The sequence below is a fragment of the Planococcus citri genome, chromosome 1 (genome assembly GCF_950023065.1).
Source record: "Planococcus citri chromosome 1, ihPlaCitr1.1, whole genome shotgun sequence".
Taxonomy (NCBI): domain Eukaryota; kingdom Metazoa; phylum Arthropoda; class Insecta; order Hemiptera; family Pseudococcidae; genus Planococcus; species Planococcus citri.
Window position 1 is genome coordinate 10,664,959 of NC_088677.1, and position 26,429 is coordinate 10,691,387.

The following is a 26,429-nucleotide window of genomic DNA, read 5'->3' on the forward strand; positions in this document are numbered from 1 at the left end:
AAGCTACGTTTTGAAACTTTTCAAGCTAATTTTTTGTACGAAAAAAAGTGGCAACACTGATTTTTATGATACCATCAAAAAGCATTTCAAAACCCCTACTTACTTATTGCAAAAAAATCCATTTTTGTAGGTATCGCGGTTATCAAGTAATCCACTGCTGAAATGGATGATTTTTCAAGTTCACTGAAAACTTTGATACCCCCTGGCAGCCTTTAAAAAAGGGCTAGAGGGCTGCAATTTGCGCCATTGGTCATCCCTTCGGAAGGTCATTCCACAGAGAAAATTTCAAAAAAATCGCCGACCCCCCTTACCACTTCTTGGTCGAATTGACGTCGAATGACCCATCACTGAATCATCTAGAAAATAAATATTCATTCATTCGTACCTTTTCGACTCATTACTATAGGTACGTATTTTGAAATTTCGAAATTACGGGTCTACTTCCTCACTCACTAAATATTCCCAATTTCCATCCCTGGGCCATTTCTTCGATCACGTAAATTAATTTTTCAATAAAACTCGAAACAATACACGAAATAAGGTACCGAAAACGGAATAATTCTGGTTTTAATTCGATTAACGTATCGTAAAATTACGAATAAATGACACGAACCCGAAGCTGCAGCGGCGCAGCGGCAAAAGGCAAAAATGAATTCGCCAATTTAATTATCGCCGGTTGTGAATTTCGCGTTATGTAAGTAAGAACGCGTTAATGTAAAATGATACGTTTCAGAGGGCGCATCTCTCGTATATATTGGAATTGTAAATTAGACTTAATACCGAAAAGTAGGCTGGTTTTATCTTTAATGTAATTCTAAATTAGATTTTTGGATTAGAGTAGAGATAGTATACGTAAACGTAGGTACAGTACCAGCAGCATAATCAAAATCATATTTTACTCTGGTAAATCCGCGACAAGCCGAGCACGCCTATCAACTCGTATTAAATAGGCTGACGTCGTCGTGTGTCAGTCTACATATTTTAGACGTTGTTCATCGTTTCGTAATGAAATAGGTACCGAATACCTATCTAGTTCGAGAAAAGGCTCGATAAATAAAATACGTTAATGTGTCGTTTCTAGAGGGATGACATTTTATTATTTTTATATTAAAATTCAAAACGCCCAATCCAAGTCTACTTTACCTTATGAATTGATAGGTAAATATCCCTTAAGCATGGTAAAAATCAAACATTCAGTAGGTTCCAACCAAACAAAAACAATTCCTGCCTCGTTTATTTACCTATCTTCCCCTGCGAAACCGATCCAAAGCACTGGGTTAGCGACTGGCGAGGGCAAGATTATAGTCGAACGATTAAATATTCATAATTTACAAAATACTCCTGCGAGAGACGAGTATATTCGAGTAAAAGCTACACCATTGGCCATTCGTGGAAACTGTACAGTGTACGCACATCTTGTACAACGTGTTAAATAACGACAAGTACACAAGACTGACCTAAGAATCACGATCAATCATGTCATTGTGACGCGACGTAGGCAAAACCGTGTTCTCGCCTTTCTCTGTCGCCAGTGTTTTAGTTTTATAGTCAAGCTCAAGCCGCAGCTTGCTTTCGCTTTCGGGCGCAGCTACGCATGCATAACCCCTTAATATATTGACGCCATTAATAACGAAGCCCCGGTGACACTTCATTTCTATTTAATCGGTTATCGCAAACTTTTACACCCTTTTGTGCTTCATTAATCCGGCGCATTGTTATCGCTTTAATACCTTATCTATAGGTAGTATCGTGGCGTATAGCGTGTGGTTAGATTTCTTTCACTCTAGTGTGTTGAATGGATTAAAAAAGGTGGGTACAATTTTTTCGCTAATTTCGAGAGGTTAATTTGGAAACAAGTTTTTCGTGAGATTGTGACAAACCTTCGATTTACACGAAACCAAAGACCATAGGGGGATAAGAATGGTGATTTGCCCCCCGAGAGCGTTGAGGTTGATATTTGCATGGAATATACTTATGGGTTTGATTATAAAAAATATACGTACTCGGAAACAATTGAAAATTACAAAAAATATTAGTCAGATTTCAACAAAAAATTGCTTCAAAATTTATCGAAACGACAGTTGGTAAAGATGGCAAATTCGACCAAAAAAATGTGATTTTGAAAGTCATGTCTTTCGATTTCGCTCCAATTTTTTTTTTACAATGTCTACACACACAATAAGTAAGAAAGCCGCAATCAGTTTGGTACCAGCCCACTCAGAGGGTGGGTTGGGGGCTTCAATTATTTTTACATTGTCTCGAACCGACAACTGAATAAATTTCAACTTTTTTTGATATTTGGAATTGTAAATTGAATTTTTTCAAATTTTGATTGTTTTGTGATGAGTTTATGTCATCGATTGAAGCGGGTTTTCCAACTTTTTCAATGGATACGTAAAAATAGGGGGGGGGGTCATTCCATTATTTTCAGATTTGCTCGAGGTACTCAACTTCAGCAGCGCATTCCTCCGAAGCTATGATACATTGATCAAAACTGATTTCATAGTTCAAACGGGCATTGAATTTTGAATTTTTCAAGTATTTTGAAATTCGCAAAAGTTGAAAGTTGAACTTTCAAATTTAAAGTACAAATTTCAAAATGGCGCTGTAAGTGGGAGCTACCATTTAAAAAACTGAAAAAATTTTCATCGATGTACCTTTTGATGTTTTTTTGAAATATTTTATTTTCAAGATGAGATCTCTCAATTGAGGGGGAGTACTCCAACCTCCAATTTTGGGCAAAACTTTCGAAAAAAAACCTGGGGCATGTGACATATTGAATTGTATGTTTTCGGTGACGTTGAACACGAATATGACGTCAGATTTTTGATTGGACCCCATCCACGGCCCCCAGCACCTCCCCAAAGGGGGTGAAAGTCGAAAAAATGATTACATTCGTGTGACACATGAAATAGTATGTTTTTGGTGACGCTGAATACGAATATGACATCAGATTTTGAATTGGACCCATCCACGGCCCCCAGCACCTCCCCAAAGGGGGTAATAGTCGAAAAAAAATGATTTCATTTGTGTGACATATGAAATTGTTGGACTTTTACCTATTTGGGGAGGTTTTGGGGGCCATGGGTGAGGCAATTTGAAAATCTAAGGCTATATTCTTGTTCAGCGATATCGAAAACATACTATTTCATGTGTCACACGAATGAAACCATTTTTTTTTTTTTACCCCTTTGGGGAGGTGCTGGGGGCCGTGGATGAGTTGCAATTCAAAATCTGACGCCATATTCGTATTCAGCGTCACCAAAAACATGCTATTTCATATGTCACACGAATGAAATAATTTTTTTCGACTTTTACCCCCTTTGGGGAGGTGCTGGGGGCCGTGGATGGGGTCCAATTCAAAATCTGATGCCATATTCGTATTCAACGTCATCAAAAACGTACTATTTCATGTGTCACACGGATGTAATCATTTTTTTCGACTTTTACCCCCTTTGGGGAGGTGCTGGGGGCCGTGGATGGGGTCCAATCAAAAATCTGACGTCATATTCGTGTTCAACGTCACCGAAAACATACAATTCAATATGTCACATGCCCCAGGTTTTTTTCGAAAGTTTTGCCCAAAATTGGCGGTGGGGGTACTCCCCCCAAATTGAGAGATCCCATCTTGAAAATAAGATATTTCAAAAAAGCATCAAAAGATACATCGATGGTAATTTTTTCAGATTTTTAAATGGTAGCTCCCACTTACAGCGCCATTTTGATATTTGAACTTCAACTTTTGCAAATTTCAAAATGCTTAAAAAATTCAAAATTCAATGCCCGTCTGAACTGTGAAATCAGTTTTGATCAATGTATCATAGCTTCGGAAGAATGCGCTGCTGAAGTTGAGTACCTCGAGACAATGTGAAAATAATGGAAGCCCCCCTCCCGCCCCCGAGGGGGGTGGGACCAAACTGATTGCGGGTTTCTTACTTACTGCGTGACTAGATATTGTAAAAAAAAATTGAGCGAAATCGAGAGACATGACTCAAAAAGCTGGGTCGAATTGACATGGAATGACCCAGGGGTCAAACGGGTAAACGTAAACTTCACATGTCAAAAGTTTTTTTCATGTTTTAAATCAAAAAATCGAATTTTCTCGCAAAATTTCAATTTTTTAAAATCGACTTTACGAAATAATTCCATCCCAATTTTTTAATAGGTAGGTATGTTGTTCTGCATATAAAGTTTTCCATAATACAAATACATATATTTTTTTCAGAATTTTTGAGAATCGGAACGATAAAACTACGTTTTGAAACTTTTCGAGCTAATTTTTCGTACGAAAAAAGTGGCAACACTGATTTTCATTCTACCTACCAAAAAGCCTTTCAGAACCCTTAACTATCGGAAAAAGTTCCATTTTGGTAGGTATCGCGATTATCGAGTCCACTGCTGAAATGAGTGAAATGGATATTTCAAGTTCACTGAAGACTTTGACACCCCCTGGCAGCTTTTTAAAAAGGGCTAGAGGGCTGCGATTTGCACCATTGTTCATCCCTTCGGAAGGTCTTTCCACAGAAAAAAATTCAATAACATCGCCGACCCCCTTACCACTTCTTGGTCGAGTTGATGTGAAACGACTCTGTTGCCCCTGAAATTTTGGTTAGAGTTGTATTCTTGCATTCTTTTTCATTTTAACATTGGCTGGTTCAGTGGTTCAAAAAATTTTTTGATTGTTGGAATACCATACTTAATTCTCGTGTTAAGAGCATAGTCTCCTAAAAATAAGTCTATATTCTAATCATTCAACGTCATAGAAAACTTATATGCAAACGAGACGTACCTATATTGATTACCTAATCAATATTCCGCTTAAATTAAGATTTTTTAATCTTAATAATTTAAAAAAAATAAATTTCCGAAAATGTGAAAAAAATTCGAAATTTTGCGAATACTTGTAACTATTGAAAAAAGTCAAAAGTATAGTATGAATAAAATATAATATATTGCTCATGGCTATAGATAAACTTAAAAAATGTTCACAAATCTTCAGGAAATATAACAGAAAGTGTACAAAAATTGCAGCAAAAGTCCACTAAACACAGGTTACTCGTAAGCATAAAAACACTGTGGAGAAAAATGGTAACATCTTTTGTGAACGTTTCTTTTTTGTTTCTACGTCGTACGCATACCTACTTACTTTTTGCCATTATCGGAACTACAAAATTTCAAATAATCGGCGAACTCGTTATAATATCCGTGTTTGATGAATTGCGTGAAAACTCCTTGCAGTATTTCGTCGTTCAACATAACGTCGCGTTTAAACTGGACAATATTATCTGCGTTGCGAAGACATAACGTCGTCAACTCGATCAAGTCCGAGACTTTAGCCACAGTAATTAATCTTCGCCACCAATGTAGCCAGATTTGATGGCGGATTTTTATGCTGGCGGTATCTCTGAGTAATTGAATAAAAAAACTAATATCGCGACCAAAAAAACGAATATCTACATAGGTACCTTTTACTTATTTCGAACACGAGTTGAACACGTTCGTGAGATGTACAAATAAAGTTCTTCAAGTCTTGCGGAGTGGAGAGCCATATTTGTTTGATTAATTTCACCATATGATCACTGTGCTTAGGCTTACGTGTTTGATTGAACGCCATAGGTAATAATATGATGAGAATTCTGTGGAAAAATAAACTATCTCTGGTTATCGAGTGCTTTACGCAGTCCCAAACTTGCAAAGTGTAATGGAAATAGAGTTCGTTTTCGGCGAGGTTGTGTAAAGTTTGATAAGGCCTTAATAGCACAATGTGAACGCCTTGGTGCAAGTTGTATTTGAAAATCAGATCTTTGGTGAGGTTTTTATCGGCAAAAATGCGATGCAGGGTATTTCGTTCTTTGTCGTTTAATTTATCCCAATAGTATTCCATTTCTGCCCATATCGTCATACGTGGGCGATTTGAAATCACGTACCATTCGGGCGACTTTGCTTCGGATCCACATCCGTAGAATTTTTTCAATTCGCCTCTCATTAGCGAGCACCAATAATCCATCGAATGAACGTAGCCTGGACGCGATTCTATATTATTGAAAGAATATTTACGCAATACCGGATCATCCTTTAAAAAGGCCCACAAACGTCTCACGTCTTCCTCGAAGCAATACCTGCATGCTATTTTAAATTGTTCCCTTAGATTGAACGCGTAATAATTTACTTCGAGTAGATTCTGAGCAGTTCGCTTGTAGCAAACATCGCCGACTGGTGAGTTCAAGAATATACAACTGGCCATAACTTGACGAGGTATAAAATTGATGATTTGCAGGTGGTGAACTAACCAATTTTCGAGCTCTTGCCCGATAAGTCGGATTTTATCATTAATTATCGATCTGATTTCCACTGGAACAGGTAAAATATCTTCGCAGTGGAATGTACGCTCCTTAAACCAAGTATTTCCCCAGATACGTTCGGAGTTAGGAGTATCCAACTCGAGACACCAGCAAACGAAAGCACAATGCGATGAAACCATATCCTTCAGTGTGAGAGGAGAAAAACCTAGATGAAGGGTGGTTTTTCTCGAGTTGCGAGATTTCATTATCCTGAAAACAAAACGATCTCGTAAATACCTATATCTCAAAAAGCGAAAACTAAGGAGAGAACCATGTTGATCGAAATGAATTTACTCAGCACACTTATGGAGAAGAACGATTTTATGAACGCTCACTTTCAAATAGGTAAAGGGATTTCTCAACTCAACATTAACACTAAATTCCAGAAAAATAAAATAGGCACGAATACTGCCTCCGTCCACTTAATCTACTCGTATGAGCATGAAATTAATTCAATCAAATAGTACATTACTTACCTAATGCCACTGATAAGATTCAATTATAAGCATGATAATACTCAATAATGCTCAACTGCTGGAAAAAATACGGGCATAATAGTCAATCGACTGTGACCAAGAGACACAAACGCAAATCAAAAATGAAAAATGAAAAGTACTCTTTTTAAATTAAATGTTGAAAGATTATCACCATATACGTTTAAAAATTTGAGATATTTTACTGCAACTTTCTCAACCGAAGACGATGAGACGATAACAAAATATTAGTGATTGTGAAAATAAATACATTTGTTTGAAGGACCTATCGCTATCAGTAATAACTGTAGCACCAAGTATACCAACTTGTTTCATTATACCACAGTTCACAATCAGCCCGACGAACCAGACACATGATTTTTTCAATTATGTATCTAATAAGAGCTAGCTGGTTTTTCGTGGAGTAGGTGGTCGTTTGAGAGCCTAATCAGAGATGGCGTGTGGTACCTGTACCTACACTTTCGCGTAGTTGTAGACACGTATAGCTTAGGGTGGATGGTGGAAAAAAAATGTGGAAGAATTTCAAACAAATTCACAGTACCTTTCTTCATTTTGATTTGAAAATTACTGAGAAATAATTTCAGCTCAGAAGGTGTCCCTGTAGAGGAGAACTGGGCCCTCAAAGGGGTTATAGAACAAAAAAATTAAGATTTTTTTGGAAAATTCCTGTACCTTTGAGGGCATATATCTCCTCTCCAGAAGCACCTATAACTCTGAAGCTAAAATTTTTCTGGGTAACTTTCAGCTCAAAATGAATTAAGGTCTCTACTGAAATTGGTCAAAGTCTGCATACTTTTTGGGGTTTAATAGAGGAGGGGGGGGTACCTACATTAACGTACCGATTTGAAGAAATTTTTATTCATCTTATACTCGTATACAATTGTGTTCAACTATGTGTAATTTGGATTTTTCGAATGATTCTCAATTCTCACAAATTCGTCCATTTTCCCAACTTTTCCCAGCTTTCCCAACTCAACCAACTTTCCCCAAAATTCACATTCAAAATTTTCTGTCTGGGGGGAGGTGAGACACCCCTCCCACACCCTCTGGTTGTCTTATTTGTACCTCTTTGTGACGTAGGTATTTCATGAAAAAGTTGATAAAAATCACACTCATGGCAATTCGTTTGATTTTTGAATTTTTTCGAATTATTCTTTTTCAACGGATACGTAAAAATAGGGGTCAAATGGATGAACTTCAACAATCAATTTTTTTCGCAAACTTTTAATTTTTTTAAATTCACTTTACGACATAATGCCATCCCAATTTTTTAATATGTTGTTCAGCATGAAAAGTTGTCCATAATAAGTATATTTTTTTCAGAATTTTTCAGAGTCAGAACGATATGAAACCACGTTTTGAAATTTTTCGAGCTAATTTCTCGTACGAAAAAAAAAACGACAACACTGATTTTTATAACACCAACAAGCCTTTCAGAACCCCTTACTATTGGAAAAACTTCCATCTTGTAGGTATCGCGGTTATTGAGTAATCCACTGCTGAAATGGATGATATTTCAAGTTCACTGAGAACTTTGACACCCCCTGGTAGCCTTTAAAAAAGGGCTACAGGACTGCGATTTGCGCCATTGGTCATCTCTTCGGAAGGTCTTTCCACAGAAAAAAATGCAATAAAATCTCGGACTCTTGCAACGGCCAAAATTGTGATTCCAAACTTATCCGATAAATTTTCCAATTTTTCGAGGCATTCGCGAATTTTCTCAATAATATTTGGCCGCGCTCGGTTTTTTGATTTTTGTTTATGTACTCGCTAAAAGTTTGTCTTTTTTTTTCCATTCCTTTTCAATTCGTTGGTTTGTCAATGTACTTTTTCTAATAATTTTTTTATGTACGCGAATTCGCGAAATTCATATAATATCTATTTGTTTCATGTACTTTTCATGTTTTCTTTATAAATGATTTTGTTTAATGACGATTTTTACTTTTCATATCGTCATGTTGGTTACATAAATGGGGGCCCGTCCGGGATAGAAACGAAACGGTTTGTAATTTCGTTTTACATATTATTTTGTTTTTAACTGTTTAAAAAAAATGTTTGATCCAAGAAGTGATTTGGTTGAAATTTTATACCAAAATATAAACATCTGTATCGTCTGTACGTATCTACGACTACTATCTACAACTAGGTACGTTTTCTCCGCGGAGTTTGAATATGCCGAATGCGTCGACCTTGATATTACGTCACTACCTCCGATTTCTGTCAAATGAGTCTGCATAATTTGCCAAATTCGTTCAATTTTCTGCAATTATCGATGTCGTTTTTTCTCAACCTGAACTGCCAGCAACTTGTGTCAATTGATTGGTAATAATACTTCGCTGTTTTCGTTTATTTCGTTCAGCTCATCACCACTCAGGTCATCACATCATTGTTTTCATTTGGTATTCAAGTATACATGGTATTTATGTTTTGAAAAAAAAATGCGTTTTTGTAATTTTTATGTATTCGTGATGATTTATTCGATAAATCACCAATTTATTTTCGCATATTTAAAACCCACAATATTTTGTAATTAATTACCTATCTTATGCTATTTTTTTTTTAAAAATTGATTGATCAAGGTAAGAAATGGAGGAATTTTCAAATAATCCAAAATTGTTCAATTGTCTCCTTACATTAACTAAAACTCTGATAAGACTTCATAATCATCTAGATTTATCAGAAGGTAACAATATCCAAAATGCAAATCAGTTAAATTTCTTGAAAAGGTTTTATTACTCTGGTTTGTTAGCCCAAAACAATGAAAAAGGTTTTTGTCAGCCTTTTCCTCATCAATTACCTCAAATACCTGTGTCAAATTTTATAGAAACATTTAAAGGTAATGTTAATTTGTCTTCGAATAATGCAACCAATAATTATGATTCTACAAGCTCAATTCAAATTTATGAACAGAGTTATGGAAATTATCTCAATTTCAGTGATACAAAAAGATGTCTTTCCGAAAATAAGGAAATTAATGATTTTATTGAACCAAAAATTGTACCTGTTTCTCAAGTTTACGAACAAACTTATGGAAATTATCTTGATTTAAGCCATGTAGGTACGAGATTTTCTAATTTTCACAAAAAACCAGATCACGTAATTATCGATATGTCTTTTATGGATGATTTTTGTGAGGCAAAAGTTTCGAGCAAATCTTTGGAACTTGTGAATGAAAATACAAATAATTTCCAACTTGAAATTTTGAACTCAGACAAAAATCACGCATGTGATTTCACTCATAATTCTTTGAAAATGGAATTTAAAATCATTGATGATTTTCCCAAAGCAGAAAACTCAAATAATTTTTGTCCTGATTTTTCACCAAAGTTTGAAACTCGTGAGATCAAAATATCTGAAAAGGCTCATTCAGTTGAGAATTTTTCGGAGATTGAAAATATTAACATAGTTGAGGTATCTGAACCCCCAATTTTATCTCAAGTTTGTTGTGATTCAGAAAACTATGTTTTCAGTTCAAGTTTTTCTGAGTTTGATTTGTTAAAACTAGAAAATGAAATATTTTTTGAGCCAATCATGTTTGAGTCGTCTTCAAATAGTGTTACTAGACCACAAACTTCAAACTTGATAAATTTAGGATCACAAATTCCAAAAGTTCATGATAAACTAGTTTTAGATGTAACTATAAGTGAGAACTCTCACAAATCCAACGTGTCTGAAGATCTTGAAGTTGAAATCAAACTTATAAATCCTTTTTTCAAACTTGTCAATAATTTTGATACAAAATTTATAATCATCAGTATAACAAAACGTTATTTAAAAATGATTTTTGATAAAACCTATCTCTCTTATTTTACTGCATTTTCTCATGCAGGGGGCAAGTCTGTATCTTTTGTAAAACCTTTGCAGGATCATAATTTTTGTGGATATAATAAAATGTTCGATGATCAATTGATTTTGAAATTTATTTTGATTTCCCTGAAACGCAAAAGGAAAAAACGTTTTTTAGATCTTTATGGTTCGCTTTCCTCTGTAAATTTATTCGCTCAAACTGCTCGAAGATATTGATTTTTCTGATCAATTAATTTTTATTCTCGAAATGAAAATGATAAATTTTTTCTGATTTAGTGGCATTTCTATGCACATCTTTGTGATCCAATTTTCCAACTTTCCAGTTTTTCTTCCTATTTTTTCCTACTTATCTTTTTGTTTTCCTTTGTTTTCCTTTCCTACTCTCTGGAATGGGGTGAGGGACTTTTGTCCAAGCCTTACATTCCAGAGAAGGTGACAGACCATGGTGCAGGCTTGTTGTTTTCCACCTACGCAAGTCTCACGTTGGTGTCACTCTCTTCTCCTATTTTTTTATTTTTCCATGATGTCTCCCAATTTTTGTCTCTTTTTCCTCATACTTAATTATTGTCCTATATATTTTTTGTTTTTTTTTTTAATTTATTGTTTTGTTTAATTTACAACGCGATAAAATTAATTTAGGTAATTTTTGATTGTTTATTATTATTTCACAATTTTGTTATTTTCATCTATGGTCAATTCAATTTTCTCCAAGCTTGCTTTGAGAAATTTGAATTAGCCAGGGGGCATATGCAACGGCCAAAATTGTGATTCCAAACTTATCCGATAAATTTTCCAATTTTTCGAGGCATTCGCGAATTTTCTCAATAATATTTGGCCGCGCTCGGTTTTTTGATTTTTGTTTATGTACTCGCTAAAAGTTTGTCTTTTTTTTTCCATTCCTTTTCAATTCGTTGGTTTGTCAATGTACTTTTTCTAATAATTTTTTTATGTACGCGAATTCGCGAAATTCATATAATATCTATTTGTTTCATGTACTTTTCATGTTTTCTTTATAAATGATTTTGTTTAATGACGATTTTTACTTTTCATATCGTCATGTTGGTTACACTCTCCTTACCACTTTTTGGTCGAACTGACGTGGAATGACCATTTATGAATTTTTGAAAATCAAATTAAAATTAGAAAAAAATTAAGATCTGATCAAATTGACCTAAAAAGCTTAAATTTTCCATGCATACTATTTTGGAGCCACCGAACCCATTTAAAGCAGTTTCCAACCGTTTACAGCAATTTTGAAGTCTTCAGCAGATTGAATTTCGAAAATTGAAATATTCACATTGTACCCAAATTTCATCAATATGCTGAATCGATTACAGGACGTTTAAAGCTATTCTGAACCATCGAGCTACATTTTGGAAATTCTAAATTTTCAACATTTTTGAACTGGACAAAGCTACAATGCTACATCCAAAAAGCATGCAAAAATTTAACACCTGCCAAAATTTCAAGTGCTGATGCGAATTTTTTGTTTTTTCATGATTTTTTGAAGATAAAATTCAAGTCAAAAAAGTAAGAAAAAATCAAAGTTTTACCGAATTGTCCTGGAAAGCTGAAATTTGGCATATATACCCTATATTTTGATCTGCCAAATCGATTGAAAACGGTTTCAAATAGTTTTGAACAGTCCTGGAGCCTCCAGCGGATTTTTGAAACTTGATATTACCACAAAATTTCATCAAAAAATGAAGTTGAAAATCCAAAATTCACGCAGAAAGTCATTTTGGAGCTTCCAATAAGTGACTTTTTGAACATTTTTGGAGCCTCCAGTAGATTTTTGAAACCTATATCTTCCACAAAATTTCCTCAAATGCAGTTGGATAGGCGAAATCCATTCTTTAAACTAATTTTAATACGCTTTGAAGTCGACTGCAGGTAGATTTAAAGTTTTTCTGAAGCCTCCATCGACTTTTTGAAAACTACTGCAGGCTTCAGCAGATTTTGCAACGCTCGAAATTTCCAGAAAATTTTACTCAACAGAGCTGGAAATCCAACATGCACTCAACATTTCAATTTCAACACGCTATCAAGTCGACTGCATGTGGTTTTGAATCATTTTGGAGTCTTTGGCGGTTTTTTGAATATTCTTGTAGCTTTCAGTAGATTTTTGAAACTTGAAAAATGTCTACAAAATTTCATCAAATCGGGTTGGAAAGCCGAAATGCACTCTGCTGACTAATTTCAACTTTGGTAGGTTAAAAATAGAGTATATCCAAAGTTTCAGCTTTCTAAGGCAAGTTGGTAAAATGTTGATTTTTTCCCTCATTTTTGGTTTAAGTTTGATTTTCAAAAATGGACCAAAAATAAAAAAAATGCAGTGTAGAAGTTGAAATTTTGGCTAGTGATGAAACGATCGCAGGAATTTGATTTTTCTAAAGTGGTCCAAAAATTGCATAAAAGTAGATATTGAAAAAATCAAGTGACCAATTATTTTGACAGAAAATCACATTTCTGGAAACATCTGAATCACAGTCCGATTTACAAGTACAATTTTGTAAAAAGTGGACGAAAAAATTGGCAAAAAAGTTCCTCAAAATTCCAAAATGTGTGATTGGACAGCTAGTACAATTATGGGAATCTTCCATTTAGGTCTTTACATTCGCTATCATAGTGTTTTGAAGGGCACGTCAAAATCAAAGACAAAAAAGTGAATGTTTTGACATTTTACAACTTAAAAAAAAGTTTGAGCCCCAAAAAATGCTATTGTACCAAACATTATCAAATTTTGACCTCTAAATAGGCATGCAGAAATAAAATTTCCTAAAAATAATAACTGCAGGCTATTTGATTTGTACTGAAATTGTAAATTTCATAACATTTTCAAAAATAGGAATGAGCCTCCTCCCCCCCTTCAAAACTGAGCTAATTCCAAGATGGAATGATCCGTACGAGAAAATAATTATTTCTTCATTCCGACATTTAAACGTTGAAATTTCACAATATTATGGAGAAACTAATCAAGCGAAATTCGAGCTTTATTCTTGATATTACGGTACGTTGCAAATAGTGCGTAGGTAAATCTGAAGCTCGGGGAAAATAAATTACCCGACAGGGGCAACCACCGTACAGTACCTACTTGTTTTATAAACCAGCAAATGCTCCGCTGCGGCGAATAAACACGCCGACCTAAACTTTAATAACGTTTCGTATTGACAAATGTCTATAAAACTAACGTTATTGCCTCAAAATGACAAATGAACCGATGTACTTTTAATTTCCTTTTCGTCTTTTCTCTCTCGATCTCGTTTATAAAAACTCACCAATCAGACATCTGAGCCCCGAGAGCGATCAAAACAAACAGGCAGGAAGAAAGCCTCACACAGTGCTTTGCGATTCCAAATAACTATAAGTAGAATATACCTACGTTGCCGCAAATGAACATTCGTGGAGAGGTACGAAAAGTGGAAATGCCTCGCAAATTACGAAAGAAACGCGTAAATTACCGTTATAAATTATGAACTACGTAGAAATAATTCACCGACGACTGACGAGTAGAGTCCTTCTCGTGAAACCGTTTCTTCCTTAACATAAATATCGGGGTACATTTCCCCCTACCCACCCATTCACGGAAGGGAGTTAAAAACCACCTAGAAGGTTAGTGCTAGGTTAGTGCTGGTTAGTGCACGCCCCCTTCACCCCCATTTTTTAAAAAATATGTGAGGGGGTACAGGGAAACGTGGTACCCCCCCATTCACGGAAGGGGGTTAAAAACCACCTAGAAGGTTAGTGCTAGGTTAGTGCTGGTTAGTGCACGCATCCTCGACGTTAGTGCACGCCCCCTTCACCCCCATTTTTTAAAAAACGTGTGGGGGGGGGGGGGTACAGGGAAACGTGGTACCCACCCATTCACGGAAGGGGGTTAAAAACCACCTAGAAGGTTAGTGCTAGGTTAGTGCTGGATAGTGCACGCATTCCCGACGTTAGTGCACGCCCCCTTCACCCCCATTTTTTAAAAAATATGTGGGGGGTACGGAGAAATGATTTACGAAAAAAGGGGAAGAACGTCGTTGAAATGGTTAAAACCCACATAGTTCGACTCAGTTTCGTTAGTGCTGGTTAGTGCACACACCTATACAATCACTCCTCCCCCCCTCCTCTAACTTCCCCTCACCCTCACTATTACACGAAATGTTGGCATCTGGAAAAATGTGTGCTGTGTAAATATCGATGCTTCATTGTCTGTAAAACCACATACTTACGAGTAGGTATACCATAAGTTTCAATCAGTACAGATTCAATTTTCACTTCTTTATTACAGATACCCTATAAGAGGGCTAAAATTATTTTTTCGGCAAAAAGTTCAACTGGGATATTCTGAAACATCACTCAAAAAAAATTTCCACCATTCCCGTACGTACCTACCTACTCGACAACTCATTTTTTGAAATAAGTTCAAAACTAGATTTTTTACCAGAGACTAAGAGAGAGGAAACATTTAAAAAAAAAAAAAAAAGTTCAATTTGGAAAGTTCATGCATCATTCAACCACTAAAAACAGTAGAAAATTAAACAACTTCTTGAAAATCCCACTTCGAGCCAATGGGCAGTGGGCGCGCACCCCCCACCCTCCCTTATGGGGCGAATAAATTGACAATATGAGTATCGTTTTCATATGAATTGAACCTGCTAAACACGAATATGAAATTGGATTTGTAGTTGCATCCCCCTAAGGAGTTTCTTCGAATGTAGCTTTTATAGAAGGGTTAAAAATGACTTCATATTCGTGTTCAGTGGGATTCTTCGCAAATATTTTGCATTAATGATGCCAAATACACTAAATGAAAGAATCATTGGGTGGGTCCCCTGAAATGGCTCCCCCACTCATGACATGAAACTGAATGAAACCCACATAGATTGATTGTCCACGTTAGCGCAGGTTTGTGAAGCTGCGTATTTCTGACGTTAGTGCAGCCACCCTCTCACTTTTTTGAAAAAAAAAATGTGGGGTGAATCATGAGGAATGATTTACGAAATACGTGTAAAAAATTATTGAAGCATCCAATTAGTTCGATTCATTTTTATTATTGTTGGTTATAGAGCTTAGCGCACGCAATTACACAATTATTCCTCCTTCCTCTGATCCTCTCCCTCTCCCAATCATCAACTAGTTTATTTGCAGCCCAGTTACTATGTACATGAAAAATTTACCTCACAAAAAATTTTCAACTTTTTTCTTAAAGGGGGAGTCCGAAGAAACATTCCTTGCCCTTTTACTAAAAAAAAAGTGGCCCTACCTGAATGGCGGCCATTTTGATTGACATGGCAGCCGAAATCGCAGATTTTGCGTTCCAAAACGTAGGACTTTCACGAAAATTTAAACCAAGACAAAGGTAGATCGAAAGAGCAGGCAAAACTTTATCAGCTGTCAAAATTTCAAAAGCTAAAGTGCCTTTTTCGATTTTTGGTGAATTTTTGAAAATCTAATTTAAGCCAAAGAAATGAGGAGAAAAAATCGAAATTTTATCAAGTTGACATAGAATGCTGAAATTTGGAATATATCCTTTTTTCGAACTGCCAAATGCCTCTACCAGATTTTTGAAACTTGAAACTCCCATACAAAACATCATCAAATGGAGTTGGAAAGCCGAAATTCATTCTGCAAACTCGTCTCAATACGCTACTCATGAAGTCGATTACAAGCGGATTTCAAGTCATTTTGGAGCCTCCAGTGACTTTTTGAAATTTACTGGAGCCTCCATTAGATGCCTGAAACTCGAAATTTTATTGACAAATAGTTGGCTAGTATGTTCGGTACGTCGGATCGTTGTAAATACGCGGAAATATAAATAAACAATTCATTCGTTTGGTCTCGGAGATACTGTGTACTTCTTTCTAGTATTGTAGATGTTGATATGGTAGCGTAAGCGAGGTTTAATAATTCGCGGAAATTAATCTGATTTATTTTCAAGTAGTAGATAATTTTTTAGTCAGGTATGGCAGTGGCGGCGCGGCAGCAAGAAATAGATAGACTGAGGGCTGAAGTTGCGGATTTAAAAAAACAGCTAACAGAGAAGAGTTTACGGACTAATAATCCACCGACGATTTTAACGAATTCAGGCTCGTACAATGTGTGGAAGAACGTTTTATATACTGAATTGAAAGCATTGGATCTATACTACGTAATTGAGGAGAACGACAGGTATCTTAATTTACAAGACGATGAAAAACTTAGAATTGATGCAACTGTTGTATCGTATATTTTATCTCGTTTGGATGAAACAAATAAACGAAACGTGACTCACGAAACTACTGCAAAGAGTATTATAAATAGGTTAGACTCAATAAAATTAAACAAAAGTTTAACGAATGCATTATCGCTTGATCGGAAATTTTCTAATATTAGGATCGGTAAAGGTGAATCGATTAATGATTATATTATACGTTTTGACGATATTATTAATGAGTATATAGCTAGCAACGAACCGTTAGATGATCGAAAAACGAAACTGAATTTTCTGCAAGGGTTACGTGTAGTGTATAAAGAAGCTGTTGGAAAAATCGATAAGAACGAACTGGATAATATGACGCTTGATGATCTGAAGGCGAAAATTATCGACCATATAAATGACACATCCGAAGCTCAAGATAGGTACAATAATGGTGATTCGATGATGGACGTTGAAAATAATAACGGTAATGTTTTTTATGCTAATAATGATCGTCGTGATGATCGTCGTGGTGGTACTAGGGGTCGTTCTCGAGGTAGGGGAATTTTACGTGGAATTTCGCGTGGAGTTTTGCACAGACGTGTTGATCGTCGAGAAAATAATCGTAATCGTAGTTATGACAATCGTAATCATGATCGTTCAAATTCGTTCGATGGACGTTCTAAAAGCTTCAGTGACGTTTGTTTTAATTGTGGCGATGGTGGTCATTTTTCGAAAGATTGCACTAGCAATGCTTGGATTTGTTACAAGTGTCTGAAAAAGACAACTACTCATACCACAGCAACATGTAGAGGTGCTCGATGAGGTAGAGGCACACATGAGATCGTTGATTGGTGATAAACATCAGGTTAGGTTGATGAGATGTGATAATGGTACGGAGTATAAGACAAAGGAAATGAAAGCTCTGTTGACTAAGAAGGAAATTCTTGTTGAAAACTCTGAACCATATACTCCAAAACATAATGGAAAAGCTGAACGATTTAATGGCACGTTGATGCAAATTATCAGGTGTTTGCTTTTTGATGCGAAGTTTCCCAAGATTTTTTGGACTGTTGCTTTAACTTTTGCAATATATTTGTACAACAGGTTACCTCACCGTAAGTTGAATTTTATTACTCCCTATGAAAAGTTGTTGAAAGTGAAACCTGATTTGAAATTTTTACGAAGATTTGGAAGTTTAGGGTATGCTTTTAATCCTGATAAAACTAAATTGGATGAACGAAGTAAACGATGTTTTCTGATGAGATGTACGAATTCAGGTTACGAAATGTATCAACCAGAGCTTAATAAGTTTTTTGAAACAAAACATGTTGAATTTATTGAAAGTAAAACAATTGGTCATTTTTTCAAGTGGAATGAAAACAAGAAAGTATTTGAAGATATTAGATTTACTCAAGGTATAAATGAAAGTTACCTTGTAAGAGAACTTTTTAGTGAAAATATGATGAAAGAAGTAAAATCTGATTTTGAAAGTAGAAGTAAGAATTTTGAAAATAATTCTGATAATTTTGAAAGCTTTTTAATTGAAGATGAGCCACAATCTTTTGATGAGGCTATGAGAAGTACTGAAAGTGAAAAGTGGAAGAAAGGTATCAAAGACGAAATTGATTCTTTAATTGAAAATGAAACGTGGGTATATGTGAACCGCAAAGATGTACCTAAAGGTGAAAAAATTATTAATAGTCGATGGCTTTTTAAGAAGAAGAAAGAAGTGAATGGAAGTGTACGATTTAAAGGTCGTTTAGTGGCAAGAGGTTTTCAAGATACTAATTTGTACGATGAGATGGAAACGTACTCACCTGTGGTTAGAATAAGCGATGTACAATTTATGTTATCTATTGCAAATAAATATGATCTCGATATAAATCAAATGGATGTAACTACAGCGTTTTTGTACGGTGAATTAGAAAGAGAAATTTATATGGTGATACCACAAGGGGTGGCGGTTGATGATGAATTTCGGAAAAATAATGTATGTAAGTTGATTAAAAGTTTGTATGGGTTGAAAGTTTCACCAAAACGTTGGTATGAAAAGTATAAGGAGAAAATGTTGAAAATGAATTTTAAAACCTATCCGTTTCAAAGTTGTATTTTTGTTTGGAGAAAGAAAGATAAATTTGTAATTGTGGTTTTGTACGTAGATGATATTTTGATTATTGGTAATGGCAAAGATAAAATACTAGAAACTAAAAAGCAGCTTTGTAAGGAGTTTAAGATGAAAGACTTAGGTATTCCAAAGAAGTTTTTAGGAGAAGAAAGAAAGATGATTTTAAGTCAAAAGTCGTATGTGGAGAAGTTGTTGGAAAGATTTGATATCAATAAATTTCATGCAGTTGATACTCCTATGAAGACGAATCAAAATGAAAAGCGTAGTAAAGAAGATACAAAAGTTGAGATGGTATCTGAAACAATGTTTCGTGAAGCTGTAGGAAGTTTAATTTTCCTCAGCAATACAACTAGACCGGATATATGTTATGCCGTGAATGTTGTAAGTAGGTATCAGCAAAACCCAAAATTAGAAGATTGGCTAAAAGTGGTTTATATTTTGAGATATTTGAAAGGTACGAAGAATTTAGGAATTGTGTACGGAGTTAAAGAATTTCCCTATTGAAACCACCTGCAGTAAACGTCATATCCTATTGAAATTAGTTTGCTTACATTCAACAAAAAAAAACCAGAAAGTTGAGCAATCTTATTACATTTAACGAAAAAAACAAAATTTTTCAACATACAATTTAAAAAAATTGTAAATAGGTATTAACGAGTAGGTACTCTAAGCTTATACTTAATTAAATTCAATAAAAAAAATTTTCCTTTATTTTAAACAATCTTATGTGTACCTACCTACCTACCAGTTTACCTACCTACCCATTTTGCAGAAATTAAACGTTTCTTCATTTTTTTTACAATTTTCTCGTCAATTACAACTCAGTGGAGTCGTTTGCAAATATTTCGCATTAACGATGGCAAAATTTTGAAGGATAGGTATCATTCTCAAAACCGAGGGAATATTTTGGAACGAAACGGTGCCAAAGCTTCTGATTTTAAAAATTCGAGAAAATTTGCCAAAAATTAAGGAATTTTTTCAATTTTTCAAAGTTGGCAATAATCACCAAAGCATTGGACACACGTGCGTTCCAAAATATTTCTTCAGTCTTCTGAATGATATCTTTCAGTATATCCACAAAATAATATGAAGTCATTTTTAACCCTTCTATAAAAGCTACATTTGAAGAAACTCTTTAGGGGGATGCAACTACAAATCCAATTTCATATTCGTGTTTAGCGGGTTCAATTCATATGAAAACGATACGCATATTGTCAATTTATTCGCCCCATAAGGGCGGGCGGGAGGGGGAAGGGTGCGCGCCCACTGCCCATTGGCTCGAAGTGGGATTTTCAAGAAGTTGTTTAATTTTCTACTGTTTTTAGTGGTTGGATGATGCATGACCTTTCCAAATTGAACTTTTTTTTTTTTTTAATGTTTCCTCTCTCTTAGTCTCTGGTAAAAAATCTAGTTTTGAACTTATTTCAAAAAATGAGTTGTCGAGTAGGTAGGTACGTACGGGAATGGTGGAAATTTTTTTTTGAGTGATGTTTCAGAATATCCCAGTTGAACTTTTTGCCGAAAAAATAATTTTAGCCCTCTTATAGGGTATCTGTAATAAAGAAGTCAAAATTGAATCTGTACTGATTGAAACTTATGGTATACCTACTCGTAAGTATGTGGTTTTACAGACAATGAAGCATCGATATTTACACAGCACACATTTTTCCAGATGCCAACATTTCGTGTAATAGTGAGGGTGAGGGGAAGTTAGAGGAGGGGGGGAGGAGTGATTGTATAGGTGTGTGCACTAACCAGCACTAACGAAACTGAGTCGAACTATGTGGGTTTTAACCATTTCAACGACGTTCTTCCCCTTTTTTCGTAAATCATTTCTCCGTACCCCCCACATATTTTTTAAAAAATGGGGGTGAAGGGGGCGTGCACTAACGTCGGGAATGCGTGCACTATCCAGCACTAACCTAGCACTAACCTTCTAGGTGGTTTTTAACCCCCTTCCGTGAATGGGTGGGTACCACGTTTCCCTGTACCCCCCCCCCCACATGTTTTTTAAAAAATGGGGGTGAAGGGGGCGTGCACTAACGTCGAGGATGCGTGCACTAACCAGCACTAATCTAGCACTATCCTTCTAGGTGCTTTTTACCGCCCCTCTCAAAATGGGTGGGTAGGGGGAAATGTACCCTAAATATCGCGTAGTGTGCCTACATTTAAATGTGTTTACAGATTCAACATTTTAGAGATATATTTGTACTTACATAATTTTAAACATTGCAATTTTTAACTCGACTCGATGTGCAGACGACTGAAAACCAGCATATTTTTGTTTCCAATTCCCCTTTCAAACTTTGTTCGAATCATATCTGGCCAATTGGCTAGAAAAATCTGGGTGGAGGAGAGGGGGAATGTGAGTTAAAAAGTTGAGAAAACCTGGCGAAAAAAATTGGTGAAATTTCAGTCTCCCTCTCCCTCCTTTGTTGTTTTTGTTCAAAGTTGTAGAAAAAACAAACTTCCCTGTTTTTTTTTTTTTTTTTTTTTTTTTTTTAACTGGACAAAGCTAAATTGGAAGAGCAACTATGAATTCATCGTCAGCCAATCAACTTCTATAGTGCATTTTTCGATTTCTGGTGAATTTTTGAATATAAAATTATAGCCAAAAAATGAGAAAAAATCAAAATTTTACTAACTTGCCCTAGAAAGCTTCGAAACTTGGTTGAAATTATACTAATTTTGAAAAAGACTCGCGAAGCTAAAAATGCTGATGATTTTACTCGAATCATGCGGTATTTTCGGCATTTCGAATCCATCTATGAGTCTAGTATGTAGGTACCTTTATTAATCTCGAAGTAGGTACGCTCAATTAGAACTCGTTCCAGCGCATTGAGAATCCCAACAAAATTACCCTCCATTATCACCACACATTTTCTCCGGTTACCTTTACGCTAGCAATTTATTCGTTTCCTTTAGAAATAGACTACCTATATATCTATATAGGTAGAGGTACATACATGCTTAGTAACAGGAGCCAGTAAAAAAAAAAATACTTACGCTATTCACGAACAAAACAAAAGGCGAACAAAATCACAGAGTAAAACGTACGTAGTTAGGTTGGCAGAGGGTACTCGTTTGGGGAGGGACGCATTTGCGCTAGATTAGCACACAAATAGGTACTCGGATACCTCTACCTTCTCCTACACATAAATACATACATTCGAAATAACATCAAAATGTCGACGAGGATGTCACGACGACGACGAAGCTTTCATTTACATCGTAAAACAACATCGTGTATTTACAGCGATGGAAATGCATGCTGATTGTTTCGTTCCATGCTTCACAAATACGTAATCGAGCAATTTTAAAATAATTGACGCATTACGACGAAATACGAGCAGTAAAGGCAACGGTGCAGCTTTTTTTCCCCATGTCGTATTTTCAAATGTTGTACATAAGGTAATATTTCACACGCCGAATAGCCTCGGGATATTTTAATTACTCTCATGTGCAGTTATCTGCGTGTGCCATGATGATGATGGTGTAGATACGTAAATCCTTCAATTTTATACCGAAGGAACGTCTGATGTATTTTTTTCCTCTTTGGCGACGCTTGGCCAAACCTCTTGACACTTTTAATCAACAATAAGATCAAAATCCGTCTATTGTTCAGGTTGTTTACAACACGTGCGTAGAAAACTGTATTTTCATACAACTAGAGAAGCATGATATTACATTATAGGTACCTACTTACTATGTAGGTAATTTTGTAACTTTATATTATATTATTATCCACGCAATGAACACAGCAGTGTTTAAAATTTCATGTAAACGAGACGAATAAAGGCTGAAAATAACTTCCATTACGAGATCTCCAGGTCAATAACATCGTTTCGTGAATAAGTAGGTAATGTATCGATTTTAGTCCCAAATTTTACTTATACGAGATTTTTGAATGGCATCTGACGTATCTTAACCTTGAAAAAATAGCTGGTTTTCGCATTTCCTAACATTACCTAGACCTATTATTATTGTTTCTTTTTTTTTTTCAAGAATAGAGAAGGAAGGGAGGAGGAGTGGTCAGAGAATTGTTTATGTGTTCGAAATCTCCAACTACAGGGTTGTACTCCCTCTCCCAATCCTCTGGGATAATTTTTTTTCTTAAAAGGGACATTCAACGGAAAATTTTGAAGCAAACTTGCCAAAAAAAAGTTGTCCTTAAGTAGGTACTGACAAAATGGCGACCATTCTGATCGACAGGTCAGCCGAAATGATTTCCTTTGTAACAATAAGACTCTAAACGAAATTTCCTGAACTTGACAAAGCTGGATCGAAAGAACATGTAAAATTTCATCACCAGCTTAAATTTCAACAGCTGAACTGCATTTTTTTATTTTTTGTGAATTTTCGAAAATCAAAATATTTTTGGCAAAAATGAGAAAAATTTCAAAATTTTACCAAATTGACCTAGAAAGCCTAAATTTGGCACATAACCTATTTTCTACCTGTCAAATTGATTGAAAACGGTTTCAAACCATTTTGAGTCATCCTGGAGCCTCCAGCAGATTTTTGAAACTTGAAATTTCTGCAAAATGTCATTAAACGAATTTGGAAATCCGAAATTAACGCTGCACTCCAACTTAAACACGCTATTAAGTCGACTGCTGGCGAGTTTGAGTAATTTTGAAGCCTCCAGCGATTTTTCGAAAATTCTTGGAGCCTCCAGTAGATTTTTGAAACTTGAAATTTCCACAAAATTTCATCAAGTGTGGTTGGAAAGCTGAAATTCACTCAGCACTCCAATTTCAACACCCTATCAAGTCGACTATAGGCGGGTTCAAGTCATTTTGGAGCCTCCAGCAGATTTTTTAAACTTGAAATTCCCACAAAATTTCATCAGATGCAAATTGGAAAGCCGAAAACCATTAGGGGTATTGCAAAAAAACTTATAAAATTCTATCTATAACCAATAGGACACAAAGAGTAAAACTAGTTTCTAAAAAAGGGATTGCTATATCCAACCCAGAAGACATTACCATGGGAGTACCACAAGGTTCAAACCTAGGGCCATACTTTTTTCTTATGTATGTAAATGATTTTCCCCACTGCACCAAAAATAAAACTATACAATTTGCAGATGACACCACAGCAATTACAAAAGGATTCAACTGGATCCTAGCAGTTGAGGAAACTGAAAAAACACAACAATTATGCCATTTTGTATATCTACCACCCATCCCTCATCTTTAATTTCTTCTCTTGGTCTTGCCTAAACTTGTGAAAATACCTTATTCCTCAGCACTGTGGTTTCCAATAACCTAAAGTGGACAGTAAAAACTGACAAACTTGCAAGTCGCCTCTCTACAACAGTGTATATCATGACACAACTACGCCATATCACTTCAACTCAGACAAGGAAAATTGCTTATTTTGGACTATTCCAATCCATTGTAACTTATAATTTAGCTTGGGGGGGGGGGGTAACCCAATCTCTGTTAAACAGGATATTCCTAATACAAAAAAGAATTCTGCGTAAAATTTATAGCCTAACTGATACCGAATCATGTAAAGATCTATTTGTGCCAGAGAAAATATTAACTCTTCCTTCGTTATACATTTAGAGTTATGGTGAAGAAAAAAACAATGAAAACATCCACAATAAGCCATCAGTATCCCACACGAAATACATAGAAACAACCTTGTAGTAAACTTCTTTAAAACAACAACTTTACAATCCAATATCGATACAATGGCAGTAAAAATCTACAATGCATTATCCCCAGATTTAAAAAACATAACTTCAGTAAAAACCTTTAAGAAATATTTAAAAGGATGGTTAGAGGTAAAGGCTTTCTACACAGTGCAGGAACTTCTAAACCCCCCAACTTTGTAACCAATTCCAAGTTTATTTATACTAGTACCTACCTATAATACCTACAATACAGGGTGCCCAAAAATATCGGGTACCCCTAAAAAAGGGTCCCAATTTTGCAATTACCCCGTTTTTGCAATTACCCCACTCTACCTTACTGATTTTCAAGGTCTCAAAAAACTTGTCATAAGACCCATAAAAATGGTGTAAAATTTCAACAGAGTGTCTAAAATATCCAGCGAAATATTTTTCGCGAACTTCTCAAGAATTTCAAGTCCAAACTTGGGCTATTTCTTCGGATTTCCGAAGAAGGCGTCATGTGACCTATCAAAATGGGTTAGATTTTACTCAAAAACTAAAATAGGTACTTTAACAAAAACGTTTTTCAAGTACATAATTTTAGAAAATTTCAAGACCAAAATTCTGTCTTGATTTTCTTTTTAAGAAGCTTTCACGCAATTTACCAAAATAATGTACCCAAATCCATCAAAAAATTGCTATTGAAACTTTCAAAATTATTTTTGAAGGATTTCCAGCCCAACTCTGAATTAATTTTTTCAAGATAGTCACGATAATTTTTAAGAATTGACTAAATTTCTTCGTGCAATTTTTCAAAAATGTGTAAACAAATTTCTGATGGATTTGAAGTTCTCGTGAAGTTTTATCTCATTTTGATTGGTCACACATGATGCCTTTTTCAAAAATGTAGAGAATCATATCCTCATTTTGGGTTCAAAAGCCTCCAAAATTGCTCAAAAATCATTTTTGTTTTAATGTTCGAGTTTATTAGCACATTTTGATTGGTCTCGATTTTCAATTTATGTGCTGGGAGATGAATCTCTGTATCTACCCGTCTGATTTCGCCACACTTCCCTCAAATACTTGATAATATTTGTCAATAGAAAGCTAGAAGCTTCAATTAAAAAATAAGTTGATAATTATGTATTTCATGTTTCACCTCATCCTGAATTTCTCGCCCATCAAATGGTGAATAATAATAATAAATATTAATAAATAATTATTCTGTATAAAATCATTCAGTAATGTTCGACGTGCCTTTGCCATTTGTTTTGAATTTCTTTTAAAATTCTTCTCTCGTTTCACTAAAAATCAGCTAGATAATTAATTCAATTTTTTTTGCGTTTTTGTTTCAGAGAATGTCAAATGGAATAGATTTCATGGTATCGGCCGACTTGAAATACGTACTGATAATCAAAGATATTAAAAAAGTAAGCAATATTTCTCATACCATACCTACCTACCTCATTTCCCAACAACTTTGTGAACGGTGATTTAAAAAAAATAAAATTCATTGTCCTCGTCACCAACCCTAAAATTCACCAGACCATGAAAGGTCATCCCAGCAAAAGAAAGAAAAAATCACTTAAACGCGTCTCATTTATGGATCTTTAACGATACGACAGACTACAAAAAAAAATTCATTTCACCCGTACGAATTTTCCATTTGAGAATAGAATAACACCGTTAAGTTAATTGAATAGCCTCCAACAAATTAATTCGGTCTTGGAAGCCAAATCAGACTGCGTTAGTAGACCTTGGAATAGGAATAACTAATTATCAGGCAGCCCTTCGGGCTCATTGCCTACGTAAAAAAAAATTCATCGATTTCCACTCGTATACGTACGAGTATAGGTACTTTGACAATACAAAA

At 35.3% G+C, this 26,429-nt stretch overlaps 2 protein-coding genes across 5 annotated transcripts in view; one reads left to right on the plus strand and one right to left on the minus strand.

The window, feature by feature from the left end:
- LOC135847388 (inactive dipeptidyl peptidase 10-like) overlaps nucleotides 1-26,429 on the plus strand; it is a 601,135-nt gene that overhangs the window by 547,907 nt on the left and 26,799 nt on the right. For all 4 annotated transcript variants that reach the window (XM_065366908.1, XM_065366917.1, XM_065366892.1 and 1 more), the window contains one exon: nucleotides 25,912-25,986. In XM_065366908.1, the coding sequence (XP_065222980.1) occupies nucleotides 25,912-25,986 (75 nt within the window). The remainder of the gene's footprint in view (nucleotides 1-25,911; nucleotides 25,987-26,429) is intronic.
- LOC135847420 (uncharacterized) lies at nucleotides 4,928-7,091 on the minus strand. The gene is made up of 2 exons (XM_065366942.1): nucleotides 6,818-7,091; nucleotides 4,928-6,551 (listed from the first exon to the last, which is right to left on the minus strand). Exon 2 carries the CDS (start codon nucleotides 6,545-6,547, stop codon nucleotides 5,426-5,428), a length of 1,122 nt encoding a protein of 373 aa, XP_065223014.1. The 5' UTR covers nucleotides 6,548-6,551; nucleotides 6,818-7,091; the 3' UTR covers nucleotides 4,928-5,425.

Bases quoted from the DNA above. Each gene is read 5' to 3' on its own strand.
- LOC135847420 (XM_065366942.1), bottom strand. From the start codon at position 6,547: ATGAAATCTCGCAACTCGAGAAAAACCACCCTTCATCTAGGTTTTTCT.